The sequence below is a fragment of the Sturnira hondurensis genome, unplaced genomic scaffold (assembly GCF_014824575.4).
Source record: "Sturnira hondurensis isolate 20B ecotype Veracruz unplaced genomic scaffold, ASM1482457v3 Scaffold0009733, whole genome shotgun sequence".
Taxonomy (NCBI): domain Eukaryota; kingdom Metazoa; phylum Chordata; class Mammalia; order Chiroptera; family Phyllostomidae; genus Sturnira; species Sturnira hondurensis.
In genome coordinates this window covers 1,018,491-1,036,672 of record NW_028082364.1, presented here as the reverse complement: position 1 = coordinate 1,036,672, position 18,182 = coordinate 1,018,491, and the positions used below count along the sequence as shown (strand labels likewise).

Below are 18,182 nucleotides of genomic sequence, written 5' to 3'. Positions count from 1 at the left end.
GGACACACCCGCTTATATTGGTGACTAGCCCCGGTAAGCATTAGCCTTTGACCGTGGCTTAGAGCAAGATGGGTGAAGGTTAAAAGGCTAAAGCTGGGCTCTACGTCTGGAGAGAAAACACAATTGGACGATGGGGCGGGGATCTCCTGACCTACAGAACACAGTGTCAGCGTGGAAGAGTGATCTTAAATTCACAGACATCTATGGGAAAAGTTAACACACAGTGAAGCCACTTAGAAAACCAAGCTCGCGGGACCCTGGGACTGGACACTGCCTGGCTCTAGGGCAGAAGTAAAGACCCCTGGGGGACGCCAGCGCGGAGCAGTCTGCCAGGCCCTCCTCAAAGAGCTTCTCTCACTCCTCCGTCTCTGCCAGTGACATTCCATCCCCACTGGAACACCCCCCGCCCCCGGCAGACAAGTCCTAAGCCTTGTGTTTCAGCAACTTGAGGTAACGCTCATGTTCTCCCAACTCAGAGAGGAAAAACCTGGCCCTCCCGCTCCGGAACAAAGCAGGGATCGGCGCTGGGCATCGGCGCTGGGCATCGACACGCGTCAACCAGACACTTGGAAAAGTCTGACGAGGGGAAGAGATGTACTCACAATCAGGACGTGGTCCCGCCCCATCGTGATGACGGTCCGGTTCACTGTGCGGAGCAGCTGGACCATGATCTCTTGGATGTGGTGGTACGTGAAGGCCTGTAACACAGGTGGAGACGTCTGTGAGACAACTGGGACACGGCATCTGCAAACCTCTCCCAAAGGATGTACAACAGTGGTCAGCCATGGCGACCACCAAGGTCACCACCGCCATCGTCATCGCCATCATTGCCATCACCACCAGGCACTAGGTACCAGGAATTCCACTAACTATATAGAGTATAAGTTAGTGATTAAGAGCTTGAGCTCTGGAATCAGAAACTTTGGATGTAGAAAGCTGACTAACTTGGTCAGGAGTTATTGTACTGCATTGGCTGCGTTAACCTGTCTGCCCCTTGGCTCCTTCACCCGTGTCATAGGCGCTCCCCTGGAATTCGGAGGGGCTGTAACGCAGACAATTGGCTACACAGGTGATGGAGATGCTGAGACACCAAACGAAGTAACTCAGAGACCAGCAACAGCAGGCGGCCCCTAGACTGGAAGGACAAGCAGAGGAGCTGGCGTTTCTGGAGCCCAGGGCGGGGTTCCTGTGATGGAAGCCATAACCACGGGGTGCTTGTGCAGTCGAGGCTGCACCACCCACCTTGGGGGAAACCCACACGAGTTTCTCACAAGCCAGCTTGTGACATTTATGGGGTTCTGCCCACTTTAAATACGAGTCCCCGAGCCTTGAGTAGGACTTGCTGATGCTTTCTGAGCATTTGCTGTGGGGGGCAAGGGTTTCGTGCACTCTCACCCACATTCTCAGACCCTGCGCGGCATTTCACCCATTCATACCCAGGAGGGTGGTCATGGCCAAGTGGAAACGCCCTGGGATTTTCAGTTCAGCAGCTCTGGACCCAACAGCCAACTCTTCACTTGCCCTGCATGACCTCACTTATCACCTAACCTGTCTGTGCCTCAGTGTCTTCGTCCATAAAACACAGAAGGGTCTCTCACCAGACTTTCAAGGCTGATGTGAACATAGAAATGACACATGCAATTCTGGGAGAATCCACATGCCTAGTTCCCCTGCAGGAGACCCAGGGGGTCTGAGACAGAGCCAGGGCATTGGTAATTATGAATTTCACGTAGCTTTTTCTGATGCCTCAGAAACACGACCCAACCCCGTGAAGCTCGAGGCAGACACTCGGGGGTGGGAACAGCCCGCGTCCCCAGGACCTCGGCAGAGCCCCGCATAAAGAAAGTGCCGAATACATGGCGGCTGAAAAGCGATGACCACGCACACTTACTCATAAGCACCTTATTAAGCTCAGCGGCTTTCAACTTCACTGTGGTTTGTCTCTTCATGTAACCCATGAAAGGAAAATAGATATGCAGTAAGGAAAAGAAAAAAAAGATGTGCTTATTAAGGACTATTCTCCCTTCCTAATGTGCTTCCAACGATTACTGGCATCCGAAGATGAACCGCCCAGAGATTCCTGTCTCTCTCTCTGCCCCACACTCACTTGTGCACTTTGGCTGATGCCCGGTTCCGCAGCCCCTCGGAGCTCGCCACAGAACAGCTGCTACCAGAGCTTCCATCGAAGCACATAACCTACAGAAGCAAGTTACGCTCCATCAGACCTGTCTACTGCTAGATGTGAGCCCCCTCCCCTCATCCAGCTCTTCCCTCACATCTGGCATTTTCCTCCTGATGCTTCAGGGGCAGGGGAGAGAACCTCAGCCTTTAGTTCTTGCCTGCAGGCAAGCCTCTCTCCTGACTTCCTTTTCTCCTTTATTTCTTCACACCTCTTGACTGACTTACAATCTCCAGTTTTTGATGTTACATGAATGGGATGTTCACCGTAGTAACAAAAACAGCCAGCCTTTTTTGAGGGCTCACTAAATACCTAGAGCCCTACTAACCACTAACGACCTCATCTCACAACAAGATGGGCAACATTATGATATTCATTGTTACATGAGAGAACTGAAGCCCAGAGAAATTAAGTAACTTGTCCAGGCTCGCCCAGCTAGAAAGTCAAAGCAGAAAGATTCAAACCCAGAGGTCTGGCCACAGAGCCTGCTCCTTGCCTGAGTTCGCCCAGGCAGACTGGACAGAACGCGGCTCTCTGGCTGCTATTTTGGGGCCTTATCAGCCTCTTCCCGTCTGCAAGGATGATAGACACGACCCTCCATCGGGCCAACTTCTGCCTCCAGTAACTTCTGATCTTTTCTTTCCCTTTAGAAAATCTTCAGGACTCTGTATTCATTACTCCCTTACCTTCTCTGCATTCCTTTGCAATTTCACCAATCTAAGCGCACTAACAATTCAGATAATGGTTTCCACTTGATGTTGTCCCCCTGGGGTTACATCTCTCTCTCCCTTTACCGAAGGAGATAATAAAAACCCTTTTCTCTTGACCTTCTACCTGCCCCCTGCTTCTTTTAAATAGCCATTTCTTCATCCAAAGAGCAGCAATTAGACTGCTCAGGAAGTTTGGAATTCAAAAGTGGAAGCCCGTCAAACTGAATTCATTTCCCTTTGAAGATCCCAATGGGGGGGGTGGTGGCAGAGTGCTTGGGGACCAGACTCGGGTTGGAATCTCAAATCCACTCATCTGAGCTGGGTGACCTAGGAAAAAGTTATTTTCTCCTCTGAATCTCAGTTTCTGTATGTATAAAAGGTAGCAAACAATAGAAAACCAAAGTCCTGGTCCGAGGAATAAATAAAGGAATGCAGGCAAAGATGCTAAGCCCTCGGAAAGTGGCGGCAGCAACTCGTGTCCTCCTCGGTCTGCGGAAGCTTTCCAGCCAGACTTGTAGATTCCCAGCACGTCGCAGAAAGTGCAGTAAAAGGCAATGCATAATCTAAACTCCAGATAATATCGAGATGTCACCCGAAGAATGTATGGCGGATATGCAAATGGAAAACTTTCAGGATGATAAACCTGTGCTAAGCAGTAAAAATGCAGCCACGAATCACCCACTGTTAATTGCTCCGGTGCCAGGCAAGTGGAGGGAATCTCTGGGAAAGTGTCTTCCAGGCTTGAACTAAACGGTGGCTTGTGATTGAAATGACAAAGCAAGTCTCCCCATTATGGCCCTGGCAAAGAAATTAATCCACTCAACCAGCCCTGGCTGGTGTAGCTCAGTGGATTGAGCGCGGGCCTGCGAACCACACGATCGTGGTTCGATTCCCAGTCAGGGCACATGCCTGGGTTGCAGGCCAGTTCCCGGAGGGGGACTCACGAGAAGCAACCATACATTGATATTTCTCTCCTTCTCTCCTTCCCTTCCCCTCTAAAGATAAATAAATAAAATCTTTTTTAAAAATTAAAGAAAAGAAATTAATCCACTCGACCTAAACACACCGCAAACCATAGCGATTTTTTCCCCTTTAATAACTGTAGGTTGTGTGTGTACCTGGGAGGAACTTGCAGTCCTTTCTTTAAGTGCAATCTTACGCATCAGCCCAATACTTAACTCAGCAGAAAGAGAGCTGAAAGAGGGGTGGGTGGTGGGGGGACAACCCCTGCCTTCTTGGCTCCCCCTATGCCCTATGCCCGCCCCCGGACTTCATAGAACGCAATTCAAAATTACTAACTCCCCACAGGATTTCCAGAATAATAGTAGAGCACGCCATGTGTGAGATGATGTTAAGTCATAACACACAGACATGGTATTTCACAACATTGAATCAAATTATGTGAAAGGTGTCCCATTTGTTCGATGTTCTTTCTTTTTTTTTCTTTTGACACCAGGTAGAAGACACCCCCCTTGGTGCTGATGTGTCCTGGACAACTCTGTAGCTCCTGCAGAACTTTGTTTCACAAAGAGGGGGAGCTCGGGTCAGAGCGGATGGACAGCAGCAGCCTTCTAGAACTTCATAGCATTGTCTTCTTGGCCCTATTTTCAAAGTATCTCTCTATCTATGTTTCATATATGTTTACATTATATATAGCAAGTGTTCAGGGAAAGATCCCAGAACTTGGAAACAAAGCACAGTAAGGGCGGTGTGACTTTTTAAATAGCACGTCTGATCAGCCCAGCTGGGGGGGTCCTCTCACTCTCTCGGGAAATGTGATTCTGCCCCAGTACCCACAGCTGACGAGAAAGCAGAAGTATTAGGGCCTTGTACCCTCTGAGAGTGACGGGTCGAAAAAATGAAGTGTGGTATTTGCTGCTTTGCTAAAGGTTATGGTTCTACTGGTCTGTGAAAATTTTCTGTGTCTTGTATCTAAGAATAATTCAATATAAGCATCTCCTCTCCCAAGATTCAAGGATCCTAAATGCTTTTGGATCAGCTCTTTCTTTGATCAGCTTTTCCAGTTTAATAAATAAAACTTGAAAAATGTGCTCTCTCTCTGATTACGTTAAGATGATAATAACCTTAAACACTGGAAAATTCTTCTTTTATACAAGGGATGCTGACGACTTAATGGCAATGAGGTTCGATTTTGTTTATTTTTATCAAAGTTGCAAACGTATATACTTTGGAAATACTGTCCCATGTTCATTAAAAAAACAAAACACGGGTCCCTCATGTTCTGCAATCAGAGGGATTGTTTTCACTCCTTTTAGCCCATAAAGTCATTACTTCGTCATGTGTGGTTATGTGGCCAAAATATGTTTGCATCACCCATTCTTTAAACGAATGTGTTCACTTTTTGGCTTTATCTATTCACTCCCACCATAAAAGAAAAGAATTCATTCTTGTTGTTCCCCTGCCCTACTAGACACCTGCATTCTTTCTGTTCCTCCTTCTCCCTATAAAGTTATCGTGTAATTTTTGTTCGCTCAATATTTAGTCTTTAAAACAGTTTGATATGTACACGTCATTCCTACCGAAGTTGTAAACAAATTCCCATTTCTCGTACAGTTTCTCATTTCCCCAAAGGGAAGCAGCAAAGGGGAAAGAAGAAGGCAGAGATTCCTTTAGCTCTCTGTCTTTCACGCTCTCTCCTCGTTCATGACCGCCCCTTCTCCTAGTCCCCCAAACCCTCACTGCCTATGCTGAAAGTGTGCTCTGCCTTGCAGAGTCTCCATTTCCTCTGAGTCACTCCTCTTTGTCTGCTTGTTTTGCGCTTTCTTTCATGGGAGACTCTGTTCCTTAGTTCTCTGTCACCGGTGGTGGTCTATCCACATTTCAGGGTGAGTGACTCCCAGGTGGGTGACCAACTCAGAGCCTGTGAGTAGAACTTGCGGCCTGTGAGCCTCGCTGCAGGGTGATCTGGTTGGGACGGTCAGTTGGAGAGACCCAAATATCCATCTCTGTGCATCTTTCTTCTTGGGCTGGTTGGATTCCACAGACAAGAATTCTCTGATCTCTTGCCTGAAGGCTGAAAGCCCGGCTGCCAACATTCCAGGAGTTGCGTGGGAGGAAAGTGCCAGAGGCTTCAGCTTCGAAGATGCACACTTTGATGGAAACCTTGTTGGGAGGATGGCATCGCCGCCCTCACTGCGCCTAACGACCCCTGGTCCAGACGCCCTACAGTTCCACCCTCTTTACAGAATAAACCCCCAGCGGCTCCACTGCACAGTCAGGGGCTTCTTACGCAAACTTGCAGTCTGACCTGCTCGTCCAGTGCTTCTCCTCCGGCCCCACCTCCAGGGGCCCTGCTACCTCCACGTCTTGGAACTCGGGGAAGCCTTCACTTCAGATGCAAGGAGAAGTCAGGTTCCCCCACTGCTGGCTTAGGAATCACTTTTCTTGGGTCTGCGAAATCCCTCGGTGCCCTTCCATCTGCTGTTACCTTCCTCTTACAGAACTCCCTGCACTTTTACTTCAGTAGCTTCTGCAGAGGGAGCAAAATATGGGGCTATGTCTCACCCATCATCTCACCTATGAATCCCTATCATCTATACAGGGATTCCAAGCCTAAACGTTCCTGTTGAAATGCTTATAAGTGAGCTCGGTTACGTTAAAGGACAAAAGTGTGACTGTGTTATGCCCAAGTCAGACATCGAAGAGCTCTAGCGTGGCCCTAATTTTACAGAGAGCAACACTCAGCTTTGAGAAGGGGTTGCGCAAGGTCATGTGACCAGTGACAAGAAATACTGTCAGAGCTACATGGAAAACCGGGTCTGCGGGCAACGCCCCGCCCACGGCTCCCGGCACACAGGCAGCTCTGTAATTGTGCTCACACCAAGGCCAGCCCAGCCCCTCTGCCTGCTATGTCTTTACGCCCTTCCAGCACTAAGATGAAGATCACAAGGTCACAGCGACAGAGTTAACTCCAAAGGCCTTTTCTTTTTAACTAAGGACCATGAAAACTGCTGCGGTCGGGAGCTGCCGCTGTCTCTCCCTGCTCTGCGCCCGTCAGGAGAGGTCTTCCAACTTCTTTCTGGTTTCGAAGGCAAACACTCACCCACAAAGAAAACATCCTAGCTTACTTTTTTTTTTTTAAACTTAGAAGGCAATTTTGGTTAATTTTTTTATCCTCACCCGAGGACATGGCTGTAGATTTTGAGAGGGGAAGGGAGGGAGAGAAACATCAATGCAAGACAGAAACACCCATTGGTTGCCTCTTGTGCACACCCCGACTATGGATGAAACCACAACCTAGGCACGTGCCCCGACCAAGAATCGAACCTGCGACCCCCTGGACCTTTGGTTCACGGGACAGTGCTCCAGCTAGCCAAGCCACACCAGCCAGGGCAATATCTTAACTCTGAAAAGACAGGAACAATCATTACCTAGAGCAGAGGCACCCTCTCGCTTTCTCTGGCCCCTTGGGGTCACGTGATTTTCCCATGAGTTCTGGGTTCAAGGCTCTTTTCTTTCTTGTGTGAACTGGCTCCTGTCCTGAAAGACCTGGTGTCACTGCAGAGCAGCTCAGTGTGTAAAGCAAGCAACACAGCCTCTGGCAGCCAGAGGCTCAGAGAAGCAGGAGTGGGGAGTCAATGAACTTGAGCGCCGGCTATGCAGTACCCCATCATCTCTCTCTCTCCTGCCCACTGGACAGCCTCCCACTTCCCAGGCAGGACTCGGGCAACGCCACCACGTGGTCCTGGGTGTCTCTGCACCACGGGCTAACCTCTAGCGGGGAGAGTTTGCATCAGTGGTCAAGGGTACAATAAAATGAAAAGAAGGTGGGGGTTCTCTTTCTGACACCGCTGATACCTAGCAATCTCGAGGTCAGGTTATATGCTAAACACAGTGCATATAGACTTAACAACTATAATCACTTTTAATTTTTTTGAAGCTCCATCGAGGCCCCAGATGTGAGAATCAAAGAGAGGCTGATCAACTTGCCCAGGAATGAGCCACTCAGAGGCTGAGCCTGAACCCAGGCTCAGTTCTGTCTAACCCCTTGCTCTTCCCAGGATACAAAGCGTGGGAGTGGAGCCAGGGAGTATGTGTGTGTGTGTGTGGGGGGGTGTTTTAGGCTCCCTACAGCCTCTGCTACATTTTTCAGTTCTACAAAAATAGTCTCTCCTCGCACAGAGGTTATGACACTGCCACTAACTATGTTCCTTCCCTGGGTTGACCAATCCTGCCCCTCTGAGCCTCAGTTTCCTCACCCATATACTGGGCGTGATGGCACCCACAATGCCAGAATTACTTTGAGAATCTGTAGCTAGTTCTGACACCGACAGCTAATATTTTCTAAATACATATTAAGTCACCTTCTAAGTACTTTGCATAAGCTAAGGAATTCTGCAAGCACCTATGAAAAGAAAGAAATCCTTCTATGATCACAGATTTACAGACGTGAGGACCCTGAGCCCCCGTGGGGGATCACAGGCCGTGCGTGAGTGCTGACCCGAGTTCCAGCCCAGGCCTGTCTGACTCGGGGTCTGGGCTCAAAGCTGCTGTCACATCTGTGCTTTGGGACCACAGAAACGAGCGGACGCGGCAGGACCTTGCAGATGATAAATCTCTCTGCAAATCTGCCCCAAGTAAACAATGAGGCAAACGTTTGTGTGTGCGGCTGTTTACAGCACATTGTATTGGATATAATACCCAAATGGGGCAAGAAAACGTCCCCAAGCCAGGGGTCCTATTGCAGAAATGACAGCCCAGTGGAATAAGAGAAGGTGAGTATGTCTCGGTCTAGAAAGCTATCCTTAAACATACTCAATAGAGAGAGATCACAGGCCACCATGTGTGATACAATCCCATGTGTGTTTTGGGGTGAAAATGTTTTTCTCTGTCCCCAGGTCTGGAAAAATGCACAGCACACCATGAAGAAGGGTATCCCTGAGTAGGTGAAGCAGGGAGGAATGTGAGGTTACAGGGATATCCTACTTGTATGGATTGTTTAAAAATTCCATAATAACCAATTATAATAATAGAGAAAATAGAACTATTCCCAACTGGGGGGGGGAGTCAGTCGATACACCCAAGGAATCACCTCCACAGGGCACTGAATGGACAATGGACACACCCCGGGGACTGTGGGGGGGTGTGAGGCAGGCAGCTCTGCACACAGGAGCGAGGGCGGTGCCCTCTCTGGGCCCTCCCGGGCGGGGAACCTAGGTGCTCCTCTCTGGGCCCTCCCGCCAGGGAACCTAGGTGCTCCCAAGACGCAGCACTGCTGTCTCCAGACAGGAGCATTACGGAGTCACACAGGTGAACAGCTTTTAAAAAGGCACAACTAGGAAATATTTTCCTCCATTTGTGAAATGCTTTTAAGTTCCATTTGCAGGGGAAGAATATCTACTTAAAGCAATCAGGGGGGAAAGACCATGATAACAGGATTGCCTCCACCAAAAAATATCTGACTGTGCTTAGAGAAAATTGTTTCTTTTATTCAGATCCTATAAGTTGCTTTGCGGGGCTGTTATTAAAATACAGGGCAACCTCCAAACCACAGCCTAGAGCAGTAAAAATTAGGCCTCCCCAGGTCTCTAACGTCTTCCTGAAGCTGGTGAGCGGAGACCGGCTGGAGCCGCCCATGAGGTGCACCTGGGAGGTGCCTGCTTCCATGTTTTGTTCTTTGAAACAGGTGTCGTCCACGTGGGTAAGCAACACAGCTCACTTTTGCTGAATTTTTAGTGTGTGCCGGTAATGGGTGGTGGGCCTCATATTTATTATCCGATGCATCTTGGGAAAATGTGGGAACACCTATTGTCCCATATTAGCCGTTCTAATTATGATTACCATTCAACAGTTTTAATCACTTAATACATGACAGATGCTACACTAAGTGCTTTACGTGCACCATCCCGTTTAACTCACAGAAAAATCCCAGCCATGTACCACGCTGCTTCTCCCCATACTACAAACGAGGAACTCCGAGGTTTACCCAACTTGTCTGAAGTCCCAGGACCACAGGTTATGGATCTGGGTTTGAACCCAGGTCTTCTTGGTCGCAGGGTTCATGCAGTGTGTGTGTACAGCTATTCATGGCAATTTTGTGTTGCTTGCAATACCCAAATGGAACAAGCAGGACAAATGTCTGAATGGCCCAGCGGCCACGGGCCCCCTTAAGGTGCCCACTGCAGACGTGGGGCCCTACGCACGATTTGTAATATTTCAAAACGCTTAATGGAAATTGGATGCTCCTCTTTGTAGTCACCACGTTGGCTAATTACAACGTCAAGACTCCCTGTTTGAATGGAAATAAGACAGGGAAGCCCCCACCTAACTCTGCTGGTCAGAAAATTATAAATGGTGTGTATGCATTACTACTCTTTTAAATGTGTGAACAAATTGCCTAACGTTTAATACAGGCTGCTCGTCTGGGAAACCATACATTTCAAAACACACAGCCACGGGCACAGGAGAAATGGCGGAAAAAACTCCTCAGTGGCAAAACCTTTCCTACTATTTGTCCAGAAAGCCATTCGACGCCCCCCATGCCCAGCTTCCCGATGACCTTCAGTCATCTCCCCTCAGTCCCACTGCTGGGCTGGCCTCTCCCCTGTTTCCTTGTCTTGGCGCCTCCATATTACCAGCAGCCTTGAACCCAGTCCCAGGGCGGCTCCAGCCACAGGCAGGGAAGGTGCCGCCAACAAGGATCAGCACGGCCCCGCGCCACCCCGAACCACCTCCCGCACGCACCTCTGACTGATTGCTGATATTTGAAGCTTCGTGGAGAGAATGGCATTCTTTGACTTCAGGTTAATTCCTTGGGGCTGGAATTGGAACGGAGAATCTGGAAATTTCTGGGCCTAGATGTTCTCGGTGGTTCTGACCACACAGCTTGACCCGACACAAATGACTGAGGGGTTCTTAGAGAGGGGAAGCAGCAGGGAAAATCCACAATCTTCTGCCCTCCTTCCAACAGTGGAAATACCACTGAGAATGCATCCATCCTCTGGAATAAGAACACGCACATCACACAGACCACGGAGTGAAGACTGACCCGGTCTCCCCACCAGGGTCCCCCAATGTCACAGCTCTACTGTCCTTTTTTTAATGGGCTCTTCCCCTCAAATTCCTTCCAAGTCGGCCAGGTACAAATCGAAGTTCAGAGACAGGTCTCAGGAAGCATTCCATGATCTTTCGTCTCTGCCAGAACACAGAGCCTGCTCCCTCACCAATACGTCTGCTTAGGCATAAATTATACCCAAAACTCGAGAAAAATCACCACCGACCAGAGGCTCTCAGACATGACCCTCACACCTCTCTTCCTTTGCTGGGAAGGGAGGGAGGAAGTAGGCAGGCCGATCTTAAATGCAAGTGACTGGCCAGAAAAGAGCAATAAGTCTGAGGGGTGAGTGTGCAGCCTCTGATCTCTGCTCACAGTCACCGGGACACCCGCGCCGCTCCCCCACTCCAGATGGGGTGTGATTAAACCCTTCCCGCAAACCCGGCTCCGCAGAGAGAGCGCCACAGAGAGTCTGTGTCCCTCTCCACGTGCTGACGAAAGCACTGTCCCCCGGAACAGGAGCATTTCTCCTCGTCTTGCAAAGTACAGACTCTCTCCCCTCCCTCTGCTCCTCTCTCCCCACCAGCCCTCCTCACACTGTGCCTTTCTCTGCCTTAAGGTTGATGAAGCACCTGTGATCTTCTCCACCGTCCCTCACTGCAATGATGACTTCAGCCTATTTTAAAAGTCCTATCACGTGTCTACTATCCACCCCAACCCCCCTCTTTTTTGGAAAGTTTAGGTGGTGGGCTCCCTCCTCCCCCCCCCCCCCCCCGCCTGACCTATATATCAGGAATAAACTTGGGACAGAGAGAGCTGGTTTATTTTTCTGATTTATTCCAAATTGTCCAATTTGACATATGGTTTCAGGTGCGTTTTCCAGAAGAAAAGAATATGGCCCGCACTTGGAACCATGGCTCTGGCCCTTCCCCGATGAGCTGCAGACAGGGAGTCCTTCCCCCGAAGGCTCAGCCCCTTTACAGTCTCAGCCAGTGAGAACCTGGACAAACTGGTCACTGTCCTGCAGCCAGGGCACCTTGAACCACACCTGCGTGTTTATGCCTAGACATGCACTGAATTTCTTGGAAGTGGGTGCACAGCGTCTGGGAGCCGTCTCTTGCTGCCTTTGTGCCTTGGTCAGGGCGAATTTGGAGCCTTGGGAAGCTGCCTGAACACCAGCCACTGGGTTGCTGCTCCTCCCCAAACCCCTGCCCGACTGAAAAAGAGACGACCAGGCCAGTGTCCATCGCAAAGCAGCATGCCTGGAAACATCCTCCGCGTCTCCTAGCCGTGGTTCAAACCTCAGTGGTCCATAACCACACCGCGTTTTTAGAATAACCTAGGGACGGCATTAAGTATGTAAATAGGCCCATGCCTGGGTCCCACCCCAGACTAAACCTCTGGTGCTGAGGCCCAGGCACTGCTCTTTGTAAAATGTGCTCCACGTAATTCCGACATGCGGCCTAGGGAGAGTATCCGTGATGTGTTATGTTCTGTCCTGAGTGCTGGGACTCAGGGACAAAGCAAGCACAGGCGCTGCCTTGCAGGGGTCAGTGCGCTGGCGATGGAGACCAGGGAAGAACCCGCAGTAAGGGAAGGGCCACACTGCTACCCCAGCGCTCCGAGAAACTCAGGAAAGAGACGAAGAACCCAACTCAGGAGGATCTGGCAAGATGGCCTGAGAAAGGAACTGGGAGAATTAACTGTGAGAAATGCCCACCTGCCCTGCCCTTTGCTAGAGGAAGTAGGGCTTCTAATAAGAGTGCTTTTCTCTAATAAGACTACAGCCTAATGACACCTGACTCAGCCTTGTACATCCCTCCTACCAGCCCCTTTCCCTCCGCCTGTGCCAGCCTCGCCCTGCTCACACTGAGTCTTGGAGTCCCACCTGCTCCCTAGAATTCCAAGGAGAATCTTCCCACCATCGCGACGTCTCCAGGAAGCAGAACCCCCCACACCCACCCGACCTTGGACTGCAGTCAGCTCGTGGAGGGAGTCTGGTGCCTTGGGTCTGGGGGGGCTTTTCTCTCCCAGGCCTGGTCAGCTGGTCCTTCCCGCAGAAATCAGCCAGAATGCCGTTGGAGGCGGGTGTTTACCTTTGTCTGAGGGGCCCTTCCCTACACCCCGCCCCCTGCTGCCACCTGCCCATCTCCGGCCCAGAGGTCAGAAAACAGCTCAGCTGTTACCGTCTGGAGGCCTTTCCAGACTCAATCGCTGGAAACCCACACCCCATCTCAGGCAGGGTGGGCGCTGCTTCTTCGGGAGTTTCCGCACAATTTTACTGAGACTCTTTGGAAGTAGGGAGCCGTGTCTTTCAATGCGGAATATCTGAAGGTGGCATCTGCCTGACACAGAGTAAGTGCTCAGCACGTGGACGTGATGGATGTGCCTGCGGATGGGTGGACGGCGAGGCAGACGATGAAGGGGTGAGGGGTAGAGCCTCCATTTACGTCTTAATCAACGCAGATTCCCATGCGAAGTGAAAGATGTGCTAAGTCATCTGCTCTCCAAACGCAGAGACGCCGGTGAAATCTTCCCACCCTCTGCACGCAGGCACCGCCACCTCCTGTCCTTTTTCACCCCACAGCCAAGAGGCTGCTGTGTTGTCGCTTGTTTTCCAGAACAGGTTTCAAGAAGACAAAGGGGGGGTGGTATTCTGGAAGATTACAACTGCCCCTGACTCGCGCCGTTTGGCCCCCATGTAAAAGCATCACCCTTTCCGTTCCTCGAAGACTGGCTCCCCCCACAGAAAGAACGCGCTCCACCTGGCCCAGTCGTTGCTTTTGGACTCTGTCACATTTCCGGCGCTGCTCCAGGAGGTTCCAGGAGACCTCCCTGTCCTTTGTTACCTGCCACAGCCACAGCAGTGACTGTCACGCCAGAGGGGGACATCAAAAACAACACTAGCATTGTCTTCGTTTTTACATTTCTGATCCCTCACAAAGATGCAAGCATATGATGTCTAATAAAATCAGCTGTGTCTTTCTCCATCTAGATCATACCTCTAAATTGAGTAGAGCATTCTTTAAAAACACTCATTACTGGCTGCACAAACACTACCAGAAACAAAAATGACAACATAGACCCAGAGGCCCAACCCTGAGACATGCTGAACTTGTCGCGTATCTGTGATTCCCTCAAGTCCTTATGCACGCACCTCCCCACCCCCGCTGCACCCCGGCAGCAGGCAGCTCCGCTCCCCACCCCTTCACATGGGGTATGCATTTTATTTTATTTACATCCTTGATGGCTAAGGGGGAGTCTCTGTTTTCACGTCTCCTTTGAGGAGGTGTCAGAGAAAGGGTTGGATTCAGACGGACTGAATTCTGGCTCCACCACCCATCTGCTGTGTAGCTGACACCTATTCATTTTCACTCCTGTAAGCCTCAGCTTGTTTGCAAGTAACGGGAGCATGAAAACAATTTGCTCCCTGGATTATGGTAAAAACTAGCTGACTTCTGAATATAAGGTGCATTACACGGCGTTTGACTCACAGCAGGTATTCATCGACGTGTGGCTCACAAGTAACAGTAATATTTTTAAACCTGGATCTGTCGTGAATTAGAATATAAAGTATGCACGAGTAATTAAGATAAAACGCAAAACTGGATTCAAATAAATTCAACCTCTGGGCTCCACTCCGCCCCCCACCGCCTCGAACACTGAGAGTTAATAGTCACTCACCTGAAGTGAGTGACAGGTAAAAAAAATTTTAAAAAGCTTGAAGATAACTGACATCCATCATTCCTCTTGCACAGATATGTCTGAGTGACCTGCCTCAGATTACTCCGACTGTCAGAACGAGAGCTGGAAATAGAACTCACATGTTCTCTACAGCTGCTACAAGGCTCTCATATCAAATACCACCTTCCCTATCACCACCTCAACCGATGCTGCGAGGAAAGCAGACATTATTCATCCATCAAATGCTTGTTATGGGATTGCACCGGGGCAAGAGGGGAGGAAAGAAGAAACATAGTACGTGTCAACCTAGCAGTCTAACAAGATTATTATGGGGAGGTAAGCTGAGGCTCAGAGAGGCCACGTAACTTCCCCGAGGTCACACAGTTAACTAGCAAGGAAGGTGGAATTTGAATCCACGTCTGTGTGTCTTCAAAGTTCACAATCTTTCCATTTAACTCAACGAAAGTCAAGAGATACTTTCTGGCTGCCCGATTTGTACAAGGTGCCGTGTTAGGACGGCAGTGAACGAGACAGACGTAGTCCTTTGCATTCATGCGGCTTGTTGTCCAATGAGAAAAGAGATCATTTGAGGGTGAGCGAGGTTATGATGGTTGTCAAATAAGGTGAAGAGCTTACTGGGTTGGCCTAGAAGTTGCTTACATTTTTTCCACACGACGCCTCTAGTAGTGCTTAGTCGTCTTCAACTTCATTTGAAACCATTTTGTTAGATTGTATTGTGACAGCTGTCATATCAACATGCACTAAAATATAGCATCAAAACTGGCGAATATTTGTGCAGCCATTTTAACGTTGAGGTGGAAGAAGATGCGCAACATTTTCGGTGTATTATGCCTTATTATTTTAAGAAAGGTAAAAACACAACTGAAATGCCCCCCAAAATATTTGTGCAGTGTATGAAGAAGGTGCTGTGACTGATCGAATGTGTCAAAAGTGGTTTGTGAAGTTTCTTGGTACTATTGACATTCTGGCCAAATAATTCCTTGCTGCGGGGCTGCCTTACGCACTGGAAGGTGTATAGCAGCACCTCTGGCCTCTACCCACTAGAAGCCAATAGCAGGAGATAGCCGACATGCTCAAAATATCTTAATCAATAAAGTTACTGGTGAAAATGAAAAAAAATGGCTTTTACTTTACAGAGAAGAAAAAAATGAATGGACCTTATGGCCACCCCAACACAATGTTCGTAAACTATTCGTGAAGTGAGGCCAACTACCGTCTGACCCAGGGTTCAGCGGCACTGCGGGCGAAACACCCCCGCACAGGCTGACCGCCACTGCTGCTTGGTGTTACTTCTGTGGGAAAACGCAGGCTGACTTCTAAGCCAATGCAGAAACCACCTGGGGAGAGGGCACCAATGCTCAAAGGATGTGCCATTTAACGCGGCAGCAACAGACCTGCCTTTCTCACCAGGGTCTGCTGAGTACAAAGAAATCAAATGAGTGTCAGCACGTATTTGAGAAAGTAGAGTAACAGAAGCTGAGGGGATCAACCAAACCACAGAGATTAATTACTGAGTGTCCGCTCAGAGTCCGGCACCAAGCCCAGGCCGTGTACAAGTGGGAGAGAAACAGAAGACTGGACCGGCCCATCCTTGCGGAGTCTGTGAACTAGACAGAGGACCCCACATGAGAGCACGTCCAATAATGATGCCATCTGTGAAAAATTCTAAGAGGCGGTGGTGGACACAGGTCTGTGGAATGGGCCGGGTGGGTGAGGGAGAAGGGGAGCTGACCCCGGGCTTCAGGAGACAGCTCGGATTTGCATATTCAGATGGAGGGGCGTGGTTCGTGGGGGCAGTGGGCGGAGTGCTCGCTGTGGAGAAAGGCATAGGACAGCAGGAAAATGAATGGACCACTGAGGCCAAGCACCAGAGTTGGGGAACATTGAGAAATAAGGTCCCGGAGGTAGTTTTGAATGAAAGAGCATTTGGTCTCGATCACCTTTGCATCCACGGTGCCCAGAATGGGGCCTGACAAATGCTAGGTGCTCAGTTCATGTTTTGTGAGATGGAAAAGCATTGCCTTAGAAAGAAAAATAACAAGATAAAAAAGAAAGTGTTAGTCCTGTTTCAACGTATCCCAGGCAGGCCTTCTACGACATGGAACAAAAATAAAACCACAGATAACTAAGTGCTCAATTCTATGAGAATGTCAAAAGCTGTCAGGCGCAGCTGGGAAAGTGACAACACGGGGCGAGAAGAATCTGGAATGTTTTCTTAACGGAGGGCAAAGCTGGGTCAGGCCTCGCAGGGAAGGCAAGGTTTGGCCCTCGGAAGTCACAGGTCAGATGCTCAGAGAGGGGAGGAAGCCACCACACACCTGTGACTCCAGTCACCCAGAAAATAACAGGAAGTAGAAGGACTGCGGCTTTATTGAATAATTTAGCGAGTCACAAAAAGTAGATCAGAAGGCGAGATCAGGGTTATGAGTCACTGACTGGAGACCCTCAGAAGAGGCCAGAGTGAACACTGTCCAGACGGAGGAAACAGGCAAGGGGAAAAGAAAGGGGAAAGGTCACAGAGGGTGGGTGGGGCGGTGAGAGAATGGTCTCCCCGGGACACAGCGCGTGGACTGAGAATGGTAGGACACGCGATCGGAGAGGACAGCTCAGTCGAGGCTGAGGTTGGGCGGAGGAAGCGGCCGTCGTAACGGAGTCAAGGAAAACTGGAGCACCTTGTGCTCTTGGAGAACCTGGGCGGAAACGAGACATCTCGCTTTCTACCCCGTCCTGCCAAGTTAACGGTTCATCTCCAAGGCGGCTCTCAAACATCTCCCCGAGAAAGTGTCTACTCCGGAACTTGGGTAGTTTTCTGGAGACTTCTCTTCCGCAGTCCCTGGTTGTTGCCCCAGATTGAGGGGACAGCTGGGGCCACTACAGACGGAGCTGCGGATCAAAGGCACCTTTCAAAAACAAAGCCTTTCCTTTCTCACTTAGCACGGTTTACTTCAGGGTTTACATCTAGACCAGTTGGGCAAATCAAAGTTATAGTTCCCTTAGTAACTGTAACCTGGACCAAACGTGGCTATATTTTTCTGCTGCTGAGCAGGCTTTTAACTCAAGCTCCCAACTGTGAAGGGAAGATTTAATTCAGACATTATGTAGGAAAAGCTTTTTGGAAAGCAAGTGGCTGGCCCAGGGAAGGTTCAGTGTAAATGGCTGTTCCTTTCAACTCGCGCTTTTATGCACAGATTCCCCGCAGACAGAAACCGTCTGTAGCATCCTTTTGTGGGGCGAACAGCACAGTGCCTTCTCCACTCCTGAGAGCTCCTCGTTCATGCGCCAGGACCCAGCCTTGTGACTGCGGGTGGCCGGTGTTGACAAAGGGCCCTGCCACACAAAAGACTTAGGGGATACACTGGGGCACTTGCCTGGGGGAAGGGGGGCAAAAATGTAAGAGGCTCATAAACTCACGATCGGGACAGATCAATTTAACGCCACAGTTTTAACAGTAAAAATTAATGTAAAAACCCATGATCAAGTATCAAAATATTGGCTATCTAAGCCATACTGCATGGAAATATTATTTTTCTTGATGACTAGAGTTTTGGTTGCCCTGGTACACTGTGCCGCCTCC

At 49.6% G+C, this 18,182-nt stretch overlaps 1 protein-coding gene across 2 annotated transcripts in view; it reads right to left on the bottom strand.

Moving 5' to 3' along the window:
* DOCK2 (dedicator of cytokinesis 2) overlaps positions 1 to 18,182 on the bottom strand; it is a 357,524-nt gene that overhangs the window by 199,603 nt on the left and 139,739 nt on the right. For both annotated transcript variants that reach the window (XM_037057743.1, XM_037057741.1), the window contains exon 27: positions 603 to 698. In XM_037057743.1, the coding sequence (XP_036913638.1) occupies positions 603 to 698 (96 nt within the window). The remainder of the gene's footprint in view (positions 1 to 602; positions 699 to 18,182) is intronic.